Source organism: Camelus dromedarius, chromosome 34, assembly GCF_036321535.1.
Source record: "Camelus dromedarius isolate mCamDro1 chromosome 34, mCamDro1.pat, whole genome shotgun sequence".
NCBI lineage: Eukaryota > Metazoa > Chordata > Mammalia > Artiodactyla > Camelidae > Camelus > Camelus dromedarius.
The window spans coordinates 12673555-12693017 of record NC_087469.1 but is presented as its reverse complement, the minus strand read 5'-3'; the positions used below and the strand labels follow the sequence as shown (position 1 = coordinate 12693017).

General features: G+C 41.0%; 1 protein-coding gene across 1 annotated transcript in view; it reads right to left on the bottom strand.

The window, feature by feature from the left end:
* Positions 1 to 608: 608 nt before the first annotated feature.
* Positions 609 to 19463, bottom strand: part of JHY (junctional cadherin complex regulator) — a 48069-nt gene continuing 29214 nt past the window's right edge. The window contains exons 4-8 of the mRNA XM_010986556.3: positions 13594 to 14249; positions 9258 to 9552; positions 3509 to 3589; positions 2639 to 2767; positions 609 to 999 (exon numbers count right to left, since the gene is read on the bottom strand). Of these exons, the coding sequence (XP_010984858.3) occupies positions 802 to 999; positions 2639 to 2767; positions 3509 to 3589; positions 9258 to 9552; positions 13594 to 14249 (1359 nt within the window). The 3' untranslated portion in view covers positions 609 to 801. The remainder of the gene's footprint in view (positions 1000 to 2638; positions 2768 to 3508; positions 3590 to 9257; positions 9553 to 13593; positions 14250 to 19463) is intronic.

Here is a 19463-nt window from a genome sequence, read left to right as displayed (position 1 = left end):
TTATTTATTTATTATTGTATTATTTAATTATTTTTATTTTGGCAGGGAGGAGGTAATTAAGTTTATTTATTTACTGGAGGCACTGGGGATTGAACCCAGGACCTCATGCATGCTAAGCATGAGCTCTACCACTTGAGCTCTACCCTCCCTGCAGGGATTTCTAATTAGCATCTGATGCTTTGTTAGAAGAAAATTGGTGATTTGTTTTACTTGAATAGGCACATATAGAAGCACTGTCATTTCTTAAATTTTACATATAAACCTTTTGCTAAACTTAGAGATTTTAGAAATATTTTGGAAATGGTATCTCAAGATTTACTGGTGTTTAGTCCAGCTTGAATTCATTTCAATAGAAACCGAAGTGTTTATACTTTTTTTTTCTTATCAGAAAAATGAGAAAGAAACACAAGTAGATAAATTTATTTTTGGGTAACTTCAAGAGTTTCATTATGCTAAGAAAGGGTGGATCTCATTTAAGAAATTAAGAGATCCAATGTAAAACCAAAAAGAAGTTTAAAAAAATCAAAGATGAAAGCAAAAGGTTTTATTCCCTAGTTCTTATTCAGCCCCAATTTTAACTGATTTGAAAATAAATAATTAAGATAGGTTTTCTTCCTGGAAAGTAAAATAAGGCACTGTAATATAATAGGGCCCCATATTTTAAATCCTGTACAAAGCAAACATGGACTGGAGTTAGCTGATGACACTAAGTCATCACTCTCAACGCACAACAGTTGGGGCTGGAGTTTCTCTTCTCTGGGTGGGTTCCCTGGCATCTCTGGTCCCCAGCACACATGTTGTCTATACGATGTGAAGGACTTTGAAAGCGGCCACAGCCTGTTTTTCCCTTTCGTGTCTGTTCCGCAGTATTTCCAGCAGTGAGATTTCAGGTAAAGTGCCGCCTTTTCCAGCATGGGTTGGATTTTTCTTTTCCTTTGATGCTTGATCACTCAGATTTGAGAGTTTGGGTTTGGGGATGGTCTTGGCATATTCCAAAGCCTAAAAGCATAAAGATAACATTTGATTTGAAATGTGAAGGGAGCCCTGGATTCTTTAAATAAAATCTCACCTTAGGAAAAGTTTATTGATATTGTAAATGGGGACTATTGCTACAGTAACATACTAAGACGTGGATGGTAATGGAGATCAAATGGAAAATGCAAAAAATGCAATATAACACACAGTTCAAACAATTAATTGGCCACATAAAAAAATGCTGTGGGGGCAAAAAGAGTTCAAGAAGGATATATAGTTGTGTTTCTGGATGTTTTTCTTTATAAAACTGAGTTTTATTCAAGTGCTTGGAAATAGATTTCTTATATGTTCAATCTGTTTAGCTTCTGGCAGTCTTATTAAAACCAAACTTCTATTAAGGAGCTCTTAACAGACCTTTCCATCCAAAGAGGATGGCTTGAGACCAAAGACATCTCTGTGGTTGACATGAAATTGAGTCTCCATTATTGTCTCTAGGCTTTAAGAACTCTGGCAAGAATTTAATAGCGGTTGAAAATTATTTTTTCTTTTTCTTTAGTAGATCTATAGAAACCTGTATTCTCAAAAAAGGCAGTGATCTTTTTTTTTTTCAGTGATGTCAGTTCTGAAAGGCATTACAATAAAAATGAGATCACTAGATACAATTTCTAAATCTGCTTTGGTACCAGTTTTATATTTTGATAAGGGTTTCTTGATAGCTAAAATGGGAATGGGTAGTATATGTGGGTCCTGGAAGGAGAAAAATCTCCAAGACAGAAAAACTCCAGACTTCTCAGTGTGTGTAGGTGACTTCTGTTGGAATTTCTAATTATAGACTTGTTGCCTTGAATCTCTTCATGAAAAAATAATGGGTTGGAGAAAAAAGAAAAAGTGGCACCATGGAAACTCAATCAAGTGGATTGAGGTCTTCAAGGTCTGAGGAAGAAAGGCAATAGATAGAAAATATGATGGTCTGTGAAATAGAACATGAAGTACAAATTCCTAAAAGCACCAAAGGGTCACTTGTACCTCATGCAAAGGGTCCCATGTCCTCACTGGGATGAGGCACAGACTTGCACTCCAAGGCTCGGTGTCTCCATAGAACATATTTCATTCACATTGCGACTTAGAGTTGGATGACCTCTGAGAGGGAGAACATTCTGTATTTTTTGAAATCATTTTTCTCGGGTGGAGGAACCTATATATTACCATCCCCGAGGGAAAATGGAGGGAATGAACCTGAGAGAAGCAACGAAGGACTTTTCTCTGACATAGGTACCCACTGACGGCAAGAAAACACTAACTTCCTAAAACTCATTTAATGGTGGAGAAGGAAATTGATAGTTCATCAGGTTTCTAGTTGCTTCTAAGAAATCACCTAACCATTCAATTTTTGAGTGACAAACCTGAAATACTAGGATGGAAACACGTGGAGGATTAAAGATAACAGTGAACTTCAGGGAAAAAAAGAGGCTAACCTTATAGCATCCTATGTGTGCCTTCCACTTCTACATCAGTATTTGTGAATGTTGAGGGGCTGCAGGAATGGTAGTTAAAACATCCTCTGTGTTCCAAGCAATGTGGGGAATTTATTAAGCCAGGAGGTAACAAAGGTTTCCTTTTAGTTCTAATTGAAAAGATAACTGCCTTGGTGAGAATGTCTTACCTTCTGCCGAGGGATGGCGGATTTATTTTCAGGCTTTGCACTTTGTGGCTTGGAGAGGGTGGACAGCGTCTTCATGTTGTACTCCTTAACCTGTTTTGCATATTCCTTCTGCTGTATTAATTTCTGCATCTGTTCAGAGAAACGAAGTGAGAATGACTCACTGGGTCCTGCTAGACCTCTCTGTTCTCTCTAAAGGGATGCTAGTTTTAGCGAGCTTGGTACGCGGTGTCAACAGCACGGGGGAAATGGGATTACCGCCTGTAAGGTGACTGCAGGGAAATGGTTAAGTTAATGTTTCTCCTAGAAACAGTCTCTCTCGAGGGGGAACATCGCCACAATAGCGCACCCAGTGCTCTCTTAACAGGGGCTAAATCACATTCAGCCTCTTCTTTGTTGTGTTTACCCAATTTATTTTCATTTTGGCTTCCAACTTTGAACTATACTCTTTTTATGCCTTGAGTGCAACTGCAGTTAAAACACATTAAATGAAGATCTCCTTTCACTAGAGGGAAGAGAATAAAGTGGATGCACTTTTCATGGGTTGGGAGACTCTTACCCTAAGTGTCTTCTCTGTAGCCACTCTTCAATACTATCAAGAGAACTCTATTGGGAAAGACCAACAACTGTGTAACACACATCTCTCTTCATGTGCCTGCGTCCCACTTTCCTGTTTGGACTTTCAAAACTCACTGAAAGGTGGATACATAAAACGACATTGGCTGAGTAACTTTGTTTCATGGTGAAAGGGGTGCTTGGGTCTTATTACCAGGGCTATTCAGAGTAGGACCTAGTTCGGGGGGTGGGGTATCTTTATACAATTGCGCCGAGAGACCAGGGGCAAATCCAAGTCTGCATGTACAGCCCACTCACTTTGTCTCTGACGGACACGAGGTCAGGTCCCAGGCCGCCAAGCTTCATGTCTCTGTTCTGATAACCTTTCAGCTTGGAACTCTAAAAATTCAATAAAGAGACAGTTTCTTTTAAAGACTCGTATGTCTCCCCCAAGTTGTCACAGCCACATGAGAAGGGGAAGAAGCAACATGCAGAAAGGCAGCCTGTGTGGACTGCAGGATGGTGGGTGGATTTCCTGACACCTCTTCTGTTTTAATGGTGGTCATCAATCAGAGTTGCTTTGATAATTAGCTGGTGAACCAACGTGTTTTGACTTTTCCACTTCTGCAATAAAAATCCTGAAATTCTGAAAATTATAAATAAAAATTTTTGAGTGAGTATAGTGCTGTGTTGTTAACATTTTTAACGTAATGGATACATGACCACTTGAAGAAAGAGCACACTGTCTGATGTCATCATATTCAAAAGAAAGTAAACATTTAAAGGTTAAGAGTCTAAGCAAGACCCACTGAGAAACTCATTTATTCCGTGTGATCCTGGAAATTTTGAAGGATACAAATAATCTTACATGATACCTCTTATGACTATTGCATATTTAAAGGGACAGAGTAAGAGAACGAGGCAATTTAACTGTTAAATTATGACCCTTGAGCATAGTAATAGGCAGAGAAAACACTAATGCCCTCCTGACTGTAGGATAGATTAAGATATTCCACAAACTCCTGCTTTTGACATTAGATCTGACTTGCTACTTGCAGCCCATGCCCTTGTGGGGAAACTAAACCCTCTTTTCTTTGAGTTTGTGGGTTCACTTGGTTGTCTTCCTTGGGAAGGGTGGGAAGGGCAATACCAGAGATGGTCTGGGTGACAGTAGTGATCTTAGGGCACATCTGAGTTGGTGCTTAGAATGGAAAGAGGACAACCATACTGTAGAGGCGGCCGTTCTGTGCTCAGTGTGCGTGGCACCACCTGTCTATATGCTAATGACAAGGCACGTTTCTAAATTTTGAGAGTCCCTGTTAATGATTAAGTCCTAAGATATACAACATATCTAATGTGCCCTTTCCTAAAAACTTGGCAGAGATTAGCCCAGAGACTTTAAAAACAGAACATTTCAACAGATAGTTACTGCTTATAATTCTCAAATCTTTACAGTGGGGTTATGTCCACACATGTATCAACTGTTACAAGAATGGGTTCTACTCACAGTGCCTACTGACTGACCCCCCCAGAGGTCAGACCAATTAGCTTCCCCGTTGCTGCTTCCCAGGCTCAGAGCCAAGTACTCCTTTCCCCAAACCCCAGCTCTGAGCTCTGGCCCATGAGACATGAGTGAAAAGTTTGCAGGAGTTGATAGATGCATCTTGGAAAGCTTTTATTCAGACTGGCACAGCCCCTCCTCCTTTCCCTTTATCTTGCCTAAAATCTGGATGTGATTCCTGGAGCTGGAGCTGCAGCAGCAATCTTGTAGGCAGGAAAGAGAGAGAACCAGAGAATCACACAATTACTGATTCTGATGATTTGAGCTGTAGAACCACCAGCGCTAGCAACTACCTGCTTTTGGATTCATTGTATGCAAGAATGAACCCTTATTTCTGAAGTTGCTGTAAATAGTAATTCTGTGACTTGTAGGTGAAGGCAATATTTCTATGGTCCTACAAAAGTTTTATAGTACATCCTAGTGCTTCAGGGTGTCATTTAGGCAACACTTCTGCACTGTAAGGATTACAAGTTCTGTACATAGAATTTGCCTGGTTAGAATGTTCAACATCTAGAGTCTTTCAGGGCATCTAATTCTGAAAGGTCAGAGAACATCCTTTCTTAAAGAAGCCTTTGGACTAAAATAATTAAAACATTAATAACATTAAACTATATAGAAGAAATATTGTTCACTGAAGGCATTTAGGAATCATAGCTCTCTTCTAAGAGAACAGAGTCATCACCCAGCAAAACCCCGGCAGCTGCTTCCAGCCCTTTAGATTGGTCTGTTCAGACACTGATAACATTGTCCCTGTGCTACAAATTATGTCATTAAGTTTTTTCACTGAGCAGTTTAACGTTACATTGTATTTCTCTGCCATTAAATGTTTTCTGAAAACGTGATTTTTATGTATAACATTCTGTTGTCCAGTTAATGGTTGAATCATTTAGCTATTCCTCGAGATGCTGAACCTTCAGGATGTCCTCGGGATGAGCGCTGTTTGTGGGCTACTCTGATTGGTTCTTTGAGATAAGTTAAGAGAGGGGAGATTATTGATGCAGAATCATGAACGTCTCCAGGGCCATTGACGAGGACTTCCATTAACAAAGTATAAGAATGTTCTTTTTGTCCAAACCTTGATGACGCTGGGTATTGTCACATTTTAAAAGCTTTGGTAATATTTTTCATTGAAGTATATCTGATTTACAATGTTGTGTTAGTTTCTGGTGTACAGCATAGTGATTCAGTTATACACACATATTCTTTTTCATTATAGGTTATTAAAAGATATTGAATATAGTTCCCTGTGCTATACATTAGGACCTTGTTGTTTCTCTCATTTACATCTAGTAGTTTGTATCTGCTAACCCCAAACTCCTAATTTATTCTTCCCCTCACCCTTTCTTTTCCCCTTGGTAACCACAAGTTTGCTAATTTTTAGTAGGTGAATGAACTCAGGTATTCTGTACTTTGCGATCGCAAATTTGCCCTTTATCTGGCATTTGCCATCTGTTCCAGTGTTTCGCAATCACTAAGTTATTATCTATTTGCTAAAGTAAACCAGTAATGAAAAAGGAGAGAACTCCACTCATATCCAAGTCGTAAATCCAATTTGTCCAAAACTGATGAGAGAGAAATGATCAGTGCCCAGAAATCACATCCTTAGTCTGAAGCGGCTTAACTTTAATCATCCCACTGACTCACAAAAGACATGCTGTGAAGCATGAATAATTGCTTATTGCGTCCTGGTTGCAGTTGTCACTACCACCTTGAATAAACAGACATCACAGAAAAACAGAGCCGAGGGTCTTAGCATGACAAACTGACAGGAAGGAAAGTGTTTGGAGGTGGCCCTTCAGGCCACAAGAAGGGGCCATCTCCAAACGCCACGGACCCCTTGACAGGATGAGCTGCTTCCAGTGAAGGGACACTTCCCGAGGGAGAGCGGCGGCTCCTAACAGAGTTTGTTCTGGGTGACTGGCAGTGAAAGTGCCTGGATTTACTTGTTTGCCTCAAGTAATCTTTGGTTGATTCTCAGTGCTGTAATTTTGTTTGATCTCTTTCCATCAAAAATCTTTTTAACAGCTTTATCGAGACAGAATTCACATACCACAAAATTCACTTATCTGGAGTTGCACGTGAAAACATCACCACAATCCAATTTTAAAACATTTTCATTATCCTAAAAAGAAACACGTTCCCCACTAGCAGTCACGCCCCTCCCCTGCCCCCACTCCAGCCCTAGGCAACCACTAATCTACCTTCTGTCTCTTCAAAAGGCTTTCATAGTAAAATAATCCCTAGAATTTACTTTGCTTTACCTCTCTTTGGCTGTTACAAGACCAAAAGGTCACAATAGCACGATGCCCCGCCCCCCCAATTTTTAAATTAAATCAACAATAATTGTCTCCTTAGGTCTTAAACACAGTGGGCAAATAAAAGCACATTTTCAACAAATCCCTGATGGGGTTCGCTGCTAGTCTTTGCATGAGATGCACGCGGACTGACATCACCCAGTCCTGCCCCTCTGAACAGGTGTCCGCTCTTCATCGCTTTAGCAGAGTTGGGCATAGGATTTCCTGCCAGTCACTAATCGCACCTCTGCTGAAGTCAGAAAGTTGACTTTTATGGTCAACCTGGGGGGCAAAAGGTGCCTGAACTGAAAATACCACTGACTGTCCCTGGAGGACTCGTTTCAACTCTGAGATGCTGTGCCCTGCTGTGGGGGACACTGCAGGGCTCTCCTCCAGAACATTCCTCAGATGTGTAAGGGTGAGAAAGTTACTCAAAAACAGGACGGAAAACAATGCCTCAAATACTGGGGAACAGCAAGTGAAGGAAATTCGCTCTGCGGTTGCTAAACTTAATCCAAAAAAACCTCTTCTTAGAAGCAGTCAAGCAGCAATGCCCAGATTGTCTGTGACAGCAGACACATGAGTTAATTACGGCAGCTCAGCTCAGCGCAGTCGGCCGTCAGGGGACCCGCGGGCACTTATTTCTGCGGCGGGTCGCGGTGGGTATTCCTACACTGCCCGTGTTCACCTCCTGCCTGACGTCTGGATTCAACAGCACGGACAAAGCTGAGTATTTACAAATCAGTCACAACAGAGCTGCTAGGAGAAAAGGAACCGTGCTTGGGCCTCTTATCTTGACAAATCCTCAAATGTTTCATGTGATTCAAGTCGATTCCCTTGGAGACCACAAGATTTGCTGTGACCAGGAAGCCGGCACGACTGAGTAACGACTCCCTCTGGGGCCCCGGCTACCTGCTGACCTATACAAATAGCTCGGTTCTCAGTCATGTGAGCTTCTGGAATAACTTTCAGGACAAAAGAGTGCTTCTCTGTCAGATGTGGGCTGAAGGTGTTGGGTGGAGAAAACGGGTATCTGTGGACTTGTAACACCCCTGAAAGAAAGCAGTCAAGGAGGGATTTTCCAAGCTGAAAAGAGGGCTTGGGAAGCAGTGACCGGAAGTTCTCTGTCTTCCTCTTCCTTGCCCTCCCGACCTTCGCTGTCTGGTGATACAGCGGGCACTGGGTACTTTCCTCTGCCTTTCGTGATAAAACGTGAATTCAAACTACTAAGAGGAGGAGGAGGAAGGGAAAGGAAACAAACATTTAGTCGATGTCTATGCTTAGCTAGGCACTAAGCTGAGGTTTTAATACATGGATTTCCTCCATCCTATGGGGGTTCCCAATTCTTGCCCAGGCTGTCGTTTGGAGCTGGGGTAATCCCCAGTTTCACTATAAACGAGAAGAAGTGCGTTTCTGGGATCATAAGTAACTTACTTTTCCATGGAAACATCATGACATAAGAAGGCTCCTCAGTGCTCCTTCACTCCTTCCTGGAAACCTTCCTCTTTGCCTCCCACCCCCATGTCCCTTATTTAACAAAACAGACCTGGAGGGGGAGGTTTAGTGCACAAGGGTGCTAGTAGTAATGGTGAATCTGGTAGTAAACAAAGGACTCAGCAAAGATCAGCAAACATTTCAGAAAAAGCTCAGTCATTGGCTCTTGTGGGTGTTTTCCTGCTGGAGCTGAGGTGCGATGAGGAGCAGAAGAGCTCTTAGGGGGCGGGGGCTGCCCTGGAGGTGGAGTGGGAAATGCAGCGGCAACGGGGCTTCCACTCACTCAACCCTCCTGTCCCTTCTCGGATATGAGAATGTACCTGGGAGTCTCAGGCTAGGCTAGGGGTCGAGGGAGGCTTGGGGAGCTTTTCTGAGGTTGTGGTGTTTAAGTCAGCCCATAGGAGGACAGCTGCCTCTCTGCGAATGTAGACCCTTCCCTGAGATGAAGCAAAAAGGAGGTGGAAAAAAGGGCATCCCTGGCAGCAGCAACTTCCAGGGAGAGGAAGAGAAAGAGAAGGAGGAGGTGGAGGAGGGGAGGGAAATTCCACGCAGTGGCAGGGGCTCAAGTAAGGAAGTTCCTCAGGACTCGGGGCCACCCAGCTGTGGCCGCAGCTCAGTAATGACCATCCCTATTCCAAGCCTGTGATGAAGGGAATGAAAATCAACGTCCATGTGTATTATCAAAATAAAAGGTTACTTGGTAAAATGCTTTTATTACCTTAATGCTGCTGCTTTTCCGAGGCTTCTTCCCTTTTTCCAGTTGAAACAGATAGCCTTCAGAGTTGCTACGGCTAATGTTCATTTGGTTTCTTTGGCTTCTCCCTGAGCTGAGCTGAGATTCACTTTCCATCCTTGACAGTATGGGTGGAAGTGTGACGCCGGATAGGGCTCCTTCATGGGGCTGCACCTCAGTCAGCTGCGTTAAGGCTTGCTGATGCTGTTCCATTATCTGGGCAAGCTGTGAGTCTGGGGAGGCTCTAGCAGGTTGGCTGTCAGAGGAAGAATGAAATTTCCTTAAAAGCAAAAAAAAAAAAAAAAAAAAAAAGGCACAAATCCATTAATAAAACCTGGATACATAGACTTTTAGTGTGGGGGGTGTATAGCTCAGTGGTAGAGTGCCTACTTAGCATGCATGAGGTCCTGGTTTCAATCCCCAGCACCTCCATTAAAAAATAAACCTAATTACCCCCCAAATAATTTTATAATTAAAAAAAAATTTAAATTAAAAAATAAGACTTTCAGCATGTCTTTATGAACCATTAATTTGATGTATTTATCACTCCCTGATCAAATTAATATCCTTTAGCTTAATCTTTTCATAAATACATTAATTTCTTAACGTCCTCCTCTTTTTCCTTTAGGATACTCTAGCTCTTACTTAGAACTGTCATTTAATGCATTCACAATAGAAAAAATACCATTAAAAAAATCAAAGACCTTCCTACCACAAAATACCTGGGAATGTTGGATTAGATTAAACCAACATACTTTAAACTATATAGTTGAATTTGTAAGAGAGACAGGGAATCTTCAAAGACAAACTAAACAAGAATTAAAACTAACGCAGATTTTGGATAAGCTGAAGGTATAGCTTTCTTTGAGGGAGTTTTGGACCTAATTGCTTGAGTTTCAACTTGTAACACTGTGTGGAATATGTGAGATTGTGGCCCTGTGTGAGGCAGGGAATCCCAACTGAGATGTCTGAATGAAGGCTGTAACCCTTGAAGAGCTACACCCTCAGTAAAAAGGAGGATTAGTGAAAAACTCATTCACCAGCCTGGAGAAACAACAAAGCAAGCCCATCTGTCTCAGTCTAGGCCCTGAACTGGAAAAAAAAATTCCATGTGAATATCTATGGGACCATATTTGGGGTTCAAATTTACCCACATAATCATGGAAATCCAACATCAAGAAATTAACATAAAGATGATCCTGGAGGAAGGATACCCCTATAGTAGCTGGCAGAATCAAACATAAAAATCCTCTGGAAGGATACATTCCCACCCAAGCCTGCCTAGGTGTCTATAGATGAGATGGTTAAACATAAGTTCACAATCCAAAATCCTACAACATATGAGGAAATAACCCACCATGAGAGTCAGCAGACACACAAAAAGGAGCAGTAGATTTCTAAGAACTTAAGATAACTGGGTATTAGATAACACTCATAAGTAAGCATAATATTAAAGACATGAAAGAAGAAATCAAAACCCTGAGAAATATATTCTCAAAAAAGAACAGGAAAGTTTTAAACAGAATCACATCGAAATTTTAGACATGAAAAACACCATCACTGAAATTTACAATTCAGTGGATACTTTAAAGAGCAGACTGAACAAAACTGAAAAGACTTGTAAATTTAGAAGAAATTTCTCAGAAAGAAGCACAGAGAGATAAGAGATGGAAAATAAACAGAAACACAGTCTAGAATAAGAGAATGAAATATACAGCCATTTGGTTTTCTTGAGTGGAAAATAGAGTAAATTTGGGAGACATAACATTCAAAGGGGAAATGGGTGATAATTTTGCACAATTTATGAAAGAGATGAACCCTCAGATTTAGGAAGCACAGGACAATCCCAAGCAGGATTACAAATTTCAAACCGACGCACATCACAGTGAAGCTTGAGAACACCAAAAGCGAAGGAGAGATCTCACAACCAATAGGAGAAAAAAAGACAAACTGAAAACAAACAACGAAAAAGGTAATTACGTTGAAAAAAAGACTTTTCAAAGAAGTACAGATGCCAGGAAATAAAAAAAAAAAAGTGTTTTCAAAGAGTTTAATGCTTTACCAGGTTAAACTATAATTCAAGACAGAGTAAAGCAGAGGAATTTCAGGCAAGTTTACCAGTAAAATGCATTTGCTGAAAGAACTTCTAAAGGTTCTACTTCAGGAAGAAAGAGTAAAATGAAAGAGTGTGGGGCAAAGACATGAATAAACAATTGGTTAAATTAAAATCACACTGACTCCATACAACAAGAATGAAAAGCAATGGTTGATTTTGGAGATACAAAGTGCTGGACAAAAATAATCTGTATGACGCAAAAGGTGACTGGATTAGAACAATCCAGTGATTTCAACTATGTCTGGAGGATAACAGAAATATTAATTTAACTCTAGACAAGTTAGGTATGTAAGTTAAAAAAAAAAAAAAAGAGAATGGAGAATATATGTTTCCAAATCAGTAGAGGGAAATAGTAATAGAAAATTCTGTCAGTTCAATAGATGATATTACAAAACAAAGAAGCATAGAAAAAGTAGGGTGGTTAGGAAGGACAAATTAAGAGTAGAAATAACTCCAAATATGTGAGTATCACACACACAAAAATGTAAGTAATTTAAAATCTGCCCACAAATAACAACAAATGAAAAACCAAACAAATAACCCATATGAGCTAAATAGTTTTACAGGAAAATTCTATGAAATCCTCAAGTAACAGATAATTCTAATTGTATATGAAGTGTCCCCAAGGATGTAAAATGGGAGAATTAAAATTTTTTAAGGCTGGTATAATCTTGAAAAGATACCCAGAAGGAGCCAGTGGCAGGTTGGAAAATTTTAAGCCAGTCCCACTTCCTGCATGTGAATTTAATCCTAAATCACAAATTCTGTTTGTGAGTGTTAACAAATCAAATCAAGCAGTTTATTAAAACAGTATGACAAGTTGGGTTAATCCTAGGAATAAAAGGATAGTGTAATATTAGAAAATTTATTAATACATTTAGCCACATTAAAGGCTTAAAGAAGAAAGAATTTAAATTGATGCAGAAAAAGTATTTGATAACATTAAGCAGGTATTTATGAGGGAAGTTCTTTGCAAGAAATAAGAATAGGAGGAAATTTCCTATCTACATACCTACTAAAAATGAAATATTTTTAATGGCAAAAATGTTAGAAGGGCCCCCTCTAAAGACAGGAAAAAAGGCAAGAATGCCTGACATCTATCACTATCTCTTTTAGGAAGCTAATTCTGAATCTTACTAAAGGAACATTCCATACCTCCAAGTGTAGCACTCAGAAGTCTTCTGATTAATTCATTTATGTAAAGTTATCTCCCTACTTTGAAAATAAGCTCCTTGAAGGTTCACATGCATTGTACTTCTTTTGTATCCTCAGTAGCATTTTAGACTTATTTCAGCCACATTGGCTGTGCAACAGACGTCTGATTGAATTACACCAGTCATTCAATAACCCCTGACGTCATTTTTAAAATAACTTTTCTTTTTTCTAATTATACAGGTAGTGCACCTACATTGTAGAGAACTTGGACAACTCAGAAAATATACAGGATAAATTAAAAATAATCCCAATCATAGAATATGAAAACGAATATATGTATGTGTATGCACGACTGGGACATTGTGCTGCACACCAGAAATTGGCACATTGTAACTGACAGTACTTCAGTTAAAAAAAAAGTCCCAATGTCTCTCACCAGAGATACCACTATTGACATTTGGGTGCATTTTTTATTTTCTGTGCACGTTTTAACATAGCAGATAGAGCTTATACTCCTTAAATGTAACTGTTGTATCTGACTCTTTACTCTTTTTCCTCATAAGCATAATTTTTAATGGTTGCACAATATTAAACATTATAATTTACCTAAACATCTCCTTAATAAAGAATCAATCATTGCTGTCATTTCTGTAAATGATATTTTTACACATACATATTTTTCTGTATTTTACTTTCTTAGGATAGATCATTATAGGGTTGGAGATAATTTGTTTTCTCCAGACATTACTTGCAAACTTCAAAATACACTGATCTGTTTTGACTGGGTCCCTCTGTCTTTCGCTTCTCCCTCCAACCTCTGGTTTAACTACAGTGGGAAAAGTAGAGGAGACAGGGAAGAAGAAAAGAAATACATCAAATGTGGACTATTTCAGGCAGAAATCAGAGCCAAGGATGTTGTGAGGTGAATCTTCCCTCTTGCCTGACCATGGCCATGAACCCCCTCCCAGCCCCATCCCATCCCCCTCTCCTGTGTTTCTCAAGCAGTCTCTCATTTCTCTAGAAAACCATTTGAGAACAGGGAATTCTTACCATAATATTTCTAAGTTCTTATATTTTGTTTCCATATAAATCTGTTTGGGTTGCTTCTTATTTTCAGTTGATCCATTAACATCTATGTTAGAAACAGACTGAGAGCCTTTCTGGCTAAGGGATGCCTGTTTCCTAGTAAGTTTATGAAGGTAATCCATATTGGAAAGACTGCTGATGTGTGGCTGCTGGTACAAAAATCTTTTCTCTTCTTGGTCTTGGTGGCCTCCTTCTCTATGAACATTCGTCATCGAGTGATACCCAGTAGAATTTTTATGGAGTACCCTGTCCAAAGCCTGCTGCGGTGGAGCCAATCTGTCAGAGGTTACTTTGGGACCCTGGCTTCTCAGAACACTTGAGTGTTGTAAGTCATTGTTCGGGCCGTTCACCACCACAACTGTTTCATGTTTCATGGAAGCATCAGCAGGCTTACTTTGGTTTTGCTGCTGCCTGGAAGTGTTATTCTGGTTTCCCTCACTGACAACCAGCTCTTCAGTCACCAAAGACTTCGGGCCACGCTGGTGTTTCTGCTTTTTTCGAGGCTTGTGCTTGGCTGGTCTTCTGGAAGGTTGCTGGCCGTTGGTTGGTTCAGAAGATTGACTTCTTGGACCACCGCTTGATTTTGCACTTTCGTATTGAGACCAGTGTTCCTCGTAATCCTAAAAAAGATATTTTTAGGTAATACAACGTTAAAAGATCGGTGCTCTTCACAAATTTTAAGTAAGTGTTTTTTTGTTTTGTTTTTTAAACTGGGAGCTGAGACATCTAGGAAAGTGACCATGGAACTGAAAGAAGATAAAGGGAAGGGTCCTTTCCTAATTTCAGGCAATGAGAGAGTGATTCCTCCTGGCAATGTCAGGTTATGACTTTTCAAGAAAGGAATAGCGTAGAACGGGCATTATATTAAAGGCAAGTCTTTGACTTAAAATGTTATAAAATGAAGTATTACCAAACGAGGGGGAGAGGGGAAGCAGCTTTCCCTATAAAGAGCCGCATACAAAGGAAGCGCAAACCAGCATCAAAATATGCAAGTTTATTTTAACTAAGATGAATATTAAAAAAAAAATCTTAACCAGAAAGAACATCAGTGATTTGCTTTACCCACCAAGTACAAATTTAGTATGAAATACAATTCAGATTATCAGATCTTCTTACTCATACAGGTCGGAAGCTAGAAATGACCTCTCCACCAGATGAAACAAATTAGATTTTATTCAGAGGATTATAAAGGAGCCTGTGCTGTGACGGGACATCTGTGAAACCACAAGGGTTGTTTTGCTTCTGTTCCTTAATATAGCCTGTACTTAGGCAATCAAACATCTGGGGGAAATATTTCAATTTCAGGGCAGTCTTTATGCTTTCCAAAGTCTTGTAACAACAAAATGTACTCCTGGTATAATAGATACACTATGTAACTATATTGTGCTCAGCCATTTAGACATTTTCCAAGGAATAAAGCACTCATTACTTCGTCAAAAACTAGCTGAGTTAAGGCCTTTGGAAAGAATGATTAAATGCTTACTGAAAACAATGATGACCATATGCCTCAGTGTTCGATCACTGCAGTGTATTTCTTCCTTTCTGAACGTGCATATGAACAGCCTCTGTGGCCTGTGTCTGTGCAACGTAAATTGAAAAATGCAAGTTACCCAGATCGTTTGAGAAAAAAAAAAACTTTGAAATGAATAAATCGTGTTTTTGCTCGAATTTGTTCTGGCTTGCTGTGAAGAATGATCAAATTATTGCAGTAGGTTCAACTTCTATTTCCCTCTTCCAGTATAATCGCTAAGACTCATCCTATTCCTGTGTAATATTCAATAGTGTTCTGTTTCTAATGAAGTCTCATCATAATGATGAAGTCGAGGTGATTAAATTTTTAAGAGTGCTATGCAATATTACTTCTTATGTCAGATTTTAAAGGAAGAGTGGCTTATTTGAAATTTAGAGTGTGTTCTCTTTAGAATCTGAACTTTCTGGAGGGCTGGCCAGGTTTCGATTAGCTCCCCTAAACTAAATTTTTACCTGCGGTGCTGCAAAATGGAAAACCTTCCTTTTCTGGATTTCAGTTAAGAAAGGTCCTTCCTTTCATGCAGTGTATTGAGCCACTTGGGGGAAATGTGGGCAAGGAGGCTCTGCAAATAGACAGCCCGAGAGCATCCTTGCTTGTAGTAGAGCTGGAAGAAAAGTGCTATCTTACCCTCTCACAGGTGTGTTCGTGAAACACAGACTCCTTTCATGGCTCTCATCACTGTTCTGGAAGGTCAAAAAAAGACACACCCCCCCCCCCCCCGGTTGCTGTGAACTATAAATATTTATTGATGCTGTTAATGTCCTCCTTTTCAATATTTGTTCAGCTTTTTAATTGCTAGAAAAAGAAGTGACCAGGAACTCTTTTTTGGCTGCCATCCACATGTGCCTGTCCCAGCTGTCTCTCCTCCTTCCCACCAAAAAAACCAATCAGGAGTTTGCTTTTTTCCCTAGGGTACCAGACCCAAAACCTTGGGTTGCCACTTGGTCTGAATCATGTTACACCTTTGCTGCTGACAGCTCAGATTACAGTCTTACTCTTCACAGGGCGCTTTGTCAACAAGGCCAAGGACTCATCATTCCATGAAACTTCAATTGTCTCAAGTGTTAAATCTGCTCTTCACGTATGTGTAAGAGCCCAGGGATGGCATTTCAGTGCCCCCGGGATAGAAAGACATTCATGGGCTTGATGTGATTTCTCTCGCCTTGCAAGCAGCCTACTTGAGATCTGAGGTTTACTAAAGATTTATTACCTACAATTGAGGCATCAGGTGTCACTCTTTAGGTGGCAAGACCCGAGTTCCCTGAAGTTAATATACAAAAAGCCGTTCTCAGGCTACTTAATCTCCATCAGCACTGAAATCCTCTATTTCATCCCTCCTCTCTCTGGGGTTCTTTTGTTACCAACACTCACGACCAGTCCGTGCTACATGCACTCAGAGTAACTGCTTAATGGCACTAGGTTTTCCCAGCACACACACCCAGCAGAGTCCTGTGGCTGGAGCATCAGCACTGGGGACTCCTGAGGCCTAATGCCCGGATGATAATTTCTTAGTAAGATCTGTACTTAGTTATTAATGCTCCTTCATACTGTGCCATCCAAGGGAAGTTTGCCCCCAACCCCGTGAAAGGCAGCGTCTGGCTGTTTCTCTTTCACGGACTTTCCTGTTCACATGGCACAAGCAGAGGGGACAACGTGTGCTTTGATCGCAACCAAAACGTTCATTTGCTTTAAAACAAAAGCCATTCTTGTTCTTAGTCCCCCAGACTGACCCTGGGCACCTGGGCTCGTGCCTGGGCCCCCAGATCAGCTCTCACACAGAGAGGTTTCTGTGGTGTGTGCGAACAACAAAACCCAGGATCTTTGAGTCTGAGTTATACATTGAATCTGGGAATACTAAGAAAATTCAGAGAACACATTAACTGGCTGTAGCTTTCAGCGCTGGTATGGAAGGACTCTACCTCCAGGTGAGTAAAAGCAGCACTGCTCTGTTGCTAGTGCTGAAGGCAAAACCAATTAGTAGCTCTTTGGAATGGTGGGACGATTACTTAGGATGTGATGACAAGAACTTTGACGTTAATCAGTCACAGGTCCTACCTCTCTCTCACGCTGTCAATCCTTGACCTTGTCTAGAGAGTCAAGAATTATTGGAGAATTATTCAGAGGTAAGAAAGAAAATACCCTATTTCATCCTTTTGAACCCTTACTTAATTGGGGGAACTTTCTTCTCTTCCTATGGGACAACATGCTCCTTTGAGGGGTGGGGGGCAGGAAGATCTTCTGCTAGAGCGAGTGTGCCCCCTGGCACTGGCCAGTCAGGGTCCAACCCTTAGCTAAGATGGAGGTGGGATTTGGGAAGCCTGTGAAGATTCCCAGGAGAGCACAAAATGATTCTGGACAAGACTTACGTGGACAGGTCAAGGGATGAGGGATCACTCGGCTTGAAGCAAGGATCCCAGGCATGTACGAGGCACTTACACAGACAGTGATGAAGATGACCCTCAAGTCTGAGTATTTTCAAAGTGAAAATGCACAGGCTTAAATTGTCTCTGGGACCGTGTCTCCAGGATACCCTCTTTCTTCTCTTGTCCTGACTCCAGTTTCTCATTCTCTCCAGCGTGTCAACATGTATCAGCCTCTTCTGTTACAAAAATGACACAGTCCCTCCCTTGGTCTCATTCTCTAATGAAATCTCATCTCCTCATCCACAGCCAGACGTCTTTACGTGGAGGCTGGGCTTCACGTCCCGTCTCTTGTTCTGCCCTGCAGGAGAGCACGTACTCTAATGATGCCCCTGAAACTGCTTGGCTCAGCCCACCGGGGACCTCTTACTTGCTAAATCCTGTGGTAACCATTTTCTTTAAATTCCCACTTTTTTGAAACCTACACAGCTACTTCAAACTTTCAGAAAAATGGCAAGAACAGCACAGAAATCCCAAATAGGCTCACTGATTCACCACCTTTTAATATTTTGCCACATTTCATTATTCTCTCTCTTTTTGCATCTCTCTGTCCATATGTAGACAAACACAGAAATACATATCATTTATGTAATTAATGTTTGTATCATCATTACTGAATTTGTCTGAATCATCTGAGACTTGAATATGTGAGTTTGTGTGCATCATTCCATTCTCATGGTACCTTTGTACTATATTCTGTGTGGTACGGAGTTTGACTCCGTTCAGTGATTTCTCTTTCTTGAAATTGTCATATCTCAGGTTTTATGGCACTGTTTTATTCCGGTCAGCTTTCTGTCTCTCCAGCAATCCCTTCGTAGTCTCTTACATTTTCTTCTCTACTTCTGCTCACCCTTAGCATCCTTACCATCCTCTACAGGACCCTCGTCTTGACCCTCCTCTCTTCTCCCACCACCTACAATTCCTGGGCCAGATCAGCAATTCCCACAGCTGTGACCCACCAGGGAATTCTTCTGATGCAAATGCACATGGGCTAACTCAGATGTCTCTCCTGAGTTCTAGGTCCTCCTTGACGCTCCTAGGCACCTCTAAACTCAACATCAGGCCACCCTCGGCCTCCCGCCCTCTCCTCTTTCATTCCCAGCACCAAAGCTCTCCTTTTCTTCCTCTGTGGTGTTGGTTCTGCTAATCAGACACTTAGAAACTGTTCTGTTTCTCTCTGCCATGTTTACCTTGTATTGAAGCAATTGCTAAATTTGTTAATTCCACTTCCTGACCATCTCAAGGCAAGGGCTGAGGGGGAGCGAGTACTGTCCTGACCTGCAAGGAGCTTAATCCATACAATACATCTGCTGTACTGAAAAGTGGGCTGATGGTATGTGGAGTGTGTGACCCACAGAATGAATGCTGCCACCCTTCCAGTTCTCACATCATCTCCTGCAGAAATGACAGCCAAAGTCACCTGACTGACCTCGCTGTCTCTGCCATCTTATTCCTTTCCAGTCTATTCTTCAGACCTGGGCTGGAGGGGATTTTCCAATGTGCAAGACCCGTGATGTCATTAACCTGCTTAAAATTTGCCAGTGGCGTCCTGCTCTCCGTAGGATAAAATCTAAAATCTTTTGATGGATACAGAAAGCCTTTCCCCGGCCGCTAGCTAACCTGCCCAGCCCCATGTCTTACCACTCCCCTCCCTCACACTTCCCCCTTCAGTTACTGAACTATAGGCAATACTCAGGATATACTATGTTCTCTTGCTCCCATTTGTCTGCTTGGCATACTGTGCTTCATCTTTCTAGGGTCAGCTCAAATGCTGTCTCTCTTCAGGAGGCTTTTCCTGTCTTTTAAGGGCAGAATTAGGTGCTAGAATCTTTTAGTTACACTGTATTTTACACCTACCTTCATATCATGGCATTATAATGATT